The sequence below is a fragment of the Cariama cristata genome, unplaced genomic scaffold (genome assembly GCF_000690535.1).
Source record: "Cariama cristata isolate BGI_N322 unplaced genomic scaffold, ASM69053v1 scaffold20947, whole genome shotgun sequence".
Classification (NCBI taxonomy): domain Eukaryota; kingdom Metazoa; phylum Chordata; class Aves; order Cariamiformes; family Cariamidae; genus Cariama; species Cariama cristata.
In genome coordinates, this window is record NW_009627353.1 from 7,632 (window position 1) to 14,949 (window position 7,318).

General features: G+C 37.4%; 1 protein-coding gene across 1 annotated transcript; it reads left to right on the forward strand.

The window, feature by feature from the left end:
* The first annotated feature begins 1,169 nt into the window (after positions 1 to 1,169).
* NFIL3 (nuclear factor, interleukin 3 regulated) lies at positions 1,170 to 3,028 on the forward strand. The gene has a single exon (XM_009704422.1). It carries the CDS (start codon positions 1,350 to 1,352, stop codon positions 2,724 to 2,726), a length of 1,377 nt encoding a protein of 458 aa, XP_009702724.1. The 5' UTR covers positions 1,170 to 1,349; the 3' UTR covers positions 2,727 to 3,028.
* The last annotated feature ends 4,290 nt before the right edge of the window (positions 3,029 to 7,318 follow it).

Below are 7,318 nucleotides of genomic sequence, written 5' to 3' on the forward strand. Positions count from 1 at the left end.
TATACAGGCAAGAATCATTGCTGACTCGATAGTCAGTTTTATAAATGCACTTGGCATACTACATTTATTTTACCAGAAAGATGACGGACTGTAGAAAATGATATATTGAGAAGCTATATCTCAGATCAAGACCAAATGATCTTATGAGAATAAAGTATTTTTGCATTAAGAGGGACTAAATAAAACAAAGGCCAATTTAAATGCTAAGATTAAATTTAATGATTAAAATGTCTGAAGCTAAAGGTTAAGCTAGTTTTCCTTTGTTAATGGTAAGACTTGTAGATCTAAACTTCCATTTTAATGCAAACACTGTTTTCTAAAGGTGCACATGCCTCAATGGTATTAAACTTTACTTTGAAGTAATAAGACTTTTTCAAATGCAAATTATTAATTAAATGCTATTTCTCTAATGTATTTTTCAATACTGATTTTAAAGTTTTCTTTGTAAGAGACAGGGGAAAAAAATGTAATACTTTTTTTCCTTGTCAATATTTTTTTAGTAGTTAGGTATTTGTCCAAATTATATGTATTCATTTACTAGTTTGAATTGATATGATTGATCAAAAAGGTATTTTAAAATTCCGAGTGTGTGTGTATAAATATTTATATATTTTTTTTTAATAGGGTGAAAAACCAGTAATTAAGTCTTTAATAGCTTTAATGGATAGTGGTGTTATTTTAAGACAATAGAAAGCACTCCAGCTTGTCTAAATCAGCTTATGTTATTTTTAATCCATGAAGGACCCAAATATATAGCATTTATAAGTCACACACCACAGCTGTTTTCAAAAGAGGTGCTTTAATGTGGAAGAAGATATGTTCCAGTGCTGCTCATCAACATGCCTGGTATCCTGCAGTGTTAAGTGTTGGAGGTTTAGGTTGGTCAGTGGTATCATGGAAAGTGCTGTGACAACATTACCGTAGGATCCAAACTCAAATATTTTTTAATTGATTTTCCCTTGGATCACACTGTATTTGTTTTGAAAGCAAATCTGCTACATAGGTATCATAAAACTTAGAATATCAGCAACTGCTTCAGTGTTGAGCTTCATATTACAGCAGGTTTAATGAACCAAATGCTAGTCTAAGCTTTTTATCAAAAGCTACTTTTGCATGTCCTGAAGCAGCAATTCCTAAATTGTAATCAAATTCTCTATTTATTCCAGGTTTTTGAGAAGACTGCCATTGCCTCTGCTAAGATCTATTCTAGACACTTCTGTCTGAGAATATGAAAGAAAAGGAAGAATGTGTGTGGATTTAAAGTTACTCCATTTATCAAGTTGTGGAGTGAGAAGTACTGAGGAAATAGCTTGCTCTGTTTATTGTAGATCTACTACAAATTGTTTCTGATGCAGCTGAGAAAAATGCAGACCCTTAAAAAGGAACACGGACCTGTTGACACAAGTAGCAATGTGGACAAAATCATGGTACTTAAGTCTACTTTAGCAGAAGTGTCTGAAGAATTGTCCACAAATGAAGATATACTACTTACTGAAGCAAGTAGTGGAAAAAGCAAATCTTCAGCTTGCCGGAGAAAGCGAGAATTCATTCCAGATGAGAAGAAGGATGCTATGTATTGGGAGAAAAGGCGGAAAAATAATGAAGCTGCCAAAAGATCTCGTGAAAAACGACGACTGAATGACCTTGTCTTAGAGAACAAACTAATTGCACTGGGAGAGGAGAATGCCACTTTGAAGGCAGAGCTGCTTTCGTTGAAGCTAAAGTTTGGTTTAATTAGTTCTGCAGCCTATGCCCAAGAGATACAGAAACTCAGTAGCTCAACAACTGTGTATTTCCAAGACTATCAGAGTTCCAAATCAAATATTAACTCATTTGTAGATGAACATGAACCATCTATAGTTGGTAGCAGTTGTATTTCTGTCATTAAACATTCTCCTCAAAGCTCAATGTCCGACGTGTCTGAAATATCATCTGTAGAGCATACTCAGCCAAGTCGTATACAAAGCAACTGCAGAAGTCCCGAAAATAAGTTCCAGATTATAAAACAGGAGCCCGTGGAATTAGAGAGAGAGCCAAGAGATGACAGAGGTTCATATAAAGCATCCATATATCCAAACTACATGGGAGCTACCTTCAACGTGTACTCACATTCTCCTCCTCTCTTGCAAGTTAATAGGTCCTCCAGTAATTCCCCCAGAACGTCAGAAACTGATGATGGTGTAGTTGGAAAGTCATCTGATGGAGAAGATGAACAGCAGGTTCCTAAGGGTCCAATCCATTCCCCAGTTGAACATAAAAATGTTCATGCAACAGTTAAAGTTCCAGAAGTGAATTCTTCAGCTTTGCCTCACAAGCTTCGAATTAAAGCCAAAGCCATGCAAGTTAAAGTGGAAGCAATGGATAATGACTATGATGCAACACAGAAATTGTCATCACCCATTGACATGTCCTCAAAAAGGCATTTTGAGCTTGAAAAACATGGTGCACAAAACTTGGTGCATTCTTCTCACACTCCTTTCTCTGTTCAGGTGACGAACATCCAAGACTGGTCACTTAAACCAGAACTCTGGCATCAGAAGGAACTCAATGTAAAAATTCAGAGTGGTTGCAAAACTGGAGTTGTTGAAATAAAAGACAGTATCTACAATGTGTCTGAGTCAGAGAACCTGTATCTGAAGCAGGGCATAGCAAACTTATCTGCAGAGGTTGCTTCACTTAAAAGACTTATAACCACACAACAAATCTCTGCATCAGACTCTGGTTAAGTTACTACTGAATAAAGGCTTATTGTTTTAAATGATGTCATTTGCAGTAGATCAATATGTTTTGTATTATGCTGAATTTTCACTGGACTTGTGATGTCATTTCACTGTAATGTTCACATAATGTCTGATTGGTGTCTTTTTGTGCACAAATTATTATGAAGACTAGGTTGTGTTATGATCACTATGCCTTGCGTATAGTCAAGTAGCCTGTACAAAGGCTGTATATAGTGAACTTTATTTTCTTTTTGTTCTACTATAAAGCGTGCAAGTTACCAGTTACAATAAAATATTGGTGACAAACACAGAACATCTACTCCAGTTCAGTTGATTTTATGAACTTGTAAATAAGTTGTTAATTAAAAACTGGCTTTTTCTTACACTGTGCTCAACTTCACTTACGTGTTTGGTTTTTACAGCCTAACAACCAAATTACAATTTACAACATGTGTAATCTTTCTGGCCACCTTTTTCCTTAACATGTTTTTTTTAGAAGAGAATAGAAATAAAGTGAATATTTATAAATGAAACAGTACCAATTTATAGCCTTAGCCTTCTTTAACTTATTTATTAGTAGAAGTTGTTAGCCAAAACCCACACAAATTCTAACCCAGCAACTACTCTCAGCAACCTTTTTTCTCCTTCTGTCTCCCATGAGACAGTAATGAGTTTCCTGAATGGTTTATTGTGACAAACCATTTTTTCAATATTATAACTTGGTGTTTTAGATGAAATTAGTTAAGTTGGATTTGTGCATCTGCAAAGTTTTCAGAGCCTTGCAGTGACAGAATTGGACACCACTGTCCTTGTCAAGGGGTGGCTTGTGTGTGCAAGGGGTGCAGTCACAGGATGAAGTACGCCCAAAAGCTGTGTAAACGAGTCTGTCCCTCTTGCACACCATGGTTCTTTCCAGGGCAGACTGTGGGCCACCTGTAGAAGAAGGATAAGGCTACTGGATCTGTAAACGCTAAGCTCAACTTGGCGAGTATCTATGGAAGGGGCAGAGTCAGAGGAGATCATCTGATACTTGAGTTCCCAGTGTGGGACATAATGCAATTGTAAGTATGAAGTAGGTCTTGCTACCAATTTGGCCTTGGTTTCAATGGCTTAGTTAACTGAACTGGAATACCCTGGCTTGCTACAGGGCATTTTGCAAGAACTTCTTAACTGTAAAACAGAGACTATGTGAAGTACTGCACCACCCAGATACTACTAGCCCCTTACAATTTATGCAGGTGATAAGCTTTTCACTTGATGACTGGACAGGGCTGTGGTGCTGTTTGCCTTTGAGAAGAGCCATTGAACCATGGAGACAAGAATTGCATCACATATCCTTGGTCTGACTTACCAAAGTCTTTCATTTTGAAACAAAAAATAATTTATAAATAGAGCATAGACGTGGCAGAGGTTCTTTGCGTGATACTTCCCCCTTCTTTTAACATACTAATAAATCAAACTAACAAATAAGCTTTTTCTGAAAAGGCTTTTTCTCAATTGCCATACTGTATAATGAGTGGAACCTTTCCATAGACTTAAAATACTAATTAAGAAAACAGTATGTAGGTATTGTTTTTTAAATTCATACTTGACTTGAGTGAGAGGAAGTTTGTCAATTTTTTGGGGATATGAAGAGGAGTGTGAGTCACTCCCGATAGCTCTGAAGCTTGATCCAGCAGTCAAGGCAATGCCAAAACTCCCTGATGTCAGCAAGGCCAGGATTTGATTCTGTACCTTTTTCAGGAGCTGATGATTCACAGTCATGTTCTGGGAGGATCTTGGCACAGAAATCACTGGTACTTTCTGAGCTTTTTTGAGCCTTCTAACTGCTGTGCTGTATTTGTGGCATTCAGAGTTAATAAACTGTTATTCTTTTTTCATGCCTTAATAATACAATAGACCCCGTAGCTGGGCTCTGTATGTATTTGGTAATTAATATAGATGACATTTCAATGTTACTGAAAATAAGCTCAGGATTATTGCATGAAATGTAAAAATTTGCATTGAATGATGGGGATATGAGACACGAGGCAGTGATTGCTACTGTCTCTTTGCTTGCTAAGTATCTTCTGTAAGCAACAATAAAATTCTTTAAATATTTTGCATATTATTTATCACATGTAATGTGTTCAAGGAGAGGACTTAAAACTCTCAGTGTTGCCATCTGTGTAAGCCTAGATCTATTGGGTTTTTTTCCATTTCTTGTTACAGTTGTTTGTCATAATGGAAGAATGTTGTCCTCTTTCTAGCTCATTATATATTTTGTGTATCTGTTTTGTGCAATTAATACTTAACAGTAATGATGTAGTTAATTTGTTGAAGGATGTCATTGCAAGAAAGTTATAGCATGGAGCTTAGGAGCACAATCAGATGTTATTTATACTCCCTTTATACCTTAGTGTTATGCTTCATTTGAAGAAAAAAATAAATAATTTGTCTTTTGTTCAAAACTGGATCTAATTACAACATGATTTTCTATTACGTTCATCGTCCTAGTCCAACACAGAGGTGTTAGCTGCAGTTGGTGACAAACGGTCCATGCTGAGGCTACTATTTCTGCAGCTGGTACTTGGAGTATCTTCCACAGAGGTGGTGAAGTTACAAAACGTGGGAGTGTGGGTGGTATATACAAAGCCCCATTCTTGGCTACAGTTGCAAACTGGCCAGGTGAAACTTTCAACTGCAGTAAATGTGGTGTAGATGGCACCCAGAGACCCTCACCCATCTTTAGCCTGCTTTCCTTCAGGACATGGTACCGGGAAAGATGGAGAGTCACACTGATGGGCTGGGGGTAGAGAAGGCGGTGGGGCTCTGCACCCCTGCTCCAGCTTTCAGCTGGTACATAGTTACAGATGTGTATGGCCAGAGCAGCTGGGGAATTGGGTAGCTGTGCCCTTCCAGCCTGCCGTCCCCATTCAGTAGAAAAGAGATTCAGCCTCCATGAAAAGCATATCCGTGGCTGCGCTACCAGTCACTGCATTGGAGATCATAAGGCTGGTATGAGCACAAAATGGGCTTTACCTAAGCGGATATAAACTGGTATAACGCCCTCTAAGTTACAAAAACTCTTGTAAGCTCAGCAACTAACTGACGAAACAGCATATCACATGCTGAAAGTGGAATCTTATGTGAAGGAACATGGATGGCTAGAAAGTGACTGAAAAATGACTGTAGAGTGTGCCTTCAAATGAGAAGGTTAACAAAGACCACACAGAAACTGGGAACTCCAGACTTACCAATATAAATTGTCATTTTTCATGGAAACACAGGAATTGCCATGCCAGATTGGCTTGGCTAGTACCGAACCTTGCCTGTGGTAATCATTACTATGAAGGGCTTCATGGAAAGTTTTAAGAAAAGTCCATGGCAAATAACTGTTGATTAGCAAGGTAAGTTTTTTCCTAGTGACATCAACTGGTGGCTAATTAACACTGTGAAGTGTTAAGTATCAGGTCCTCTGATAAATCTGGCTAACTTAATTATGTATAAACACAGCAATATATCCTCATGTTCTATCAACACCTACATTTTGGTAGATACAAAGACTGAATGTGGGTATGCCCATACACATACTGAGACGCACACATTACGATTTTCTGAATCCCCTCAATTTTCTGTCTTTAGTAAAACTTACATATTGCATGGGACATATTTAAATTTTATTATATTTGTACAGCCAAATATCCCCTTGTTCGTGAATAGGAGGCACCCAACTTCCAGTTCCTCGTTAATCTTCTTATTGTTTTGGATGTTTTCATGATGGCCCTTAGGTCCACGTGAGCAGTTTATGAGACTGAAAACATTTAATTTCTGTAGGACTTACCAGAAATGTAAAAGTGCACCATAAACACATTTCTGAAGTGTTATTAAAATACCAGCTTCTAAAAATGTTTTCTACTTCTTAGCACATATATACACAGTTGAAAATAGGCAGTGTACAATGAATTTAGCAGAAAACTCACGGAGGATCCAATTAATATGGCCTTTATTAACACCATATTGTTTTTAAAATACTTTTACAGTTTATTGCACAATACGAGCTTGGTAACTACAAGAATACAACAAAACAATTTTTGGTATTTATTGCATAAGAACAAGTAGCACATATTGTTCCATTACAAAACACTAGGCCAAATCCTAAGGCTTTTAACTCACTGTTAGTTTCTGCTTTCCTTAATGAAGTAGACTTTTCATTTGTGCAATAAGGGATGTACTCAAGATGAGTAACATTACCAAGACATGATCTTTACAGTTCACTCATGGCACGGACTCCTACTGATTTTCCTGTCTCTAAGGCTGAAACTCCCTTGTGATGCAACAGTGATATAGGAGTCACTTTATTCTTATCACTCAAGTTACAGGGAACTTGCTCACGTACAAAAGAGAAGGCAGCCAGATATTCAACTATTATTTATTCAATGGCGGCTCTAAAAGGACTCTGTGAATTATGAGGGAGAGCTCAGAGTAGAGGCATAGGGTTTATTTGCTTGAAAAAGGAAGCACTAGTAGACATTTGGTTTTAGGACTCCAAAAAATAGCAGGAAAATCTATGCTTTTTTATGATTTGACCAGCTATTACCCGTGTGCCAATTCCAATG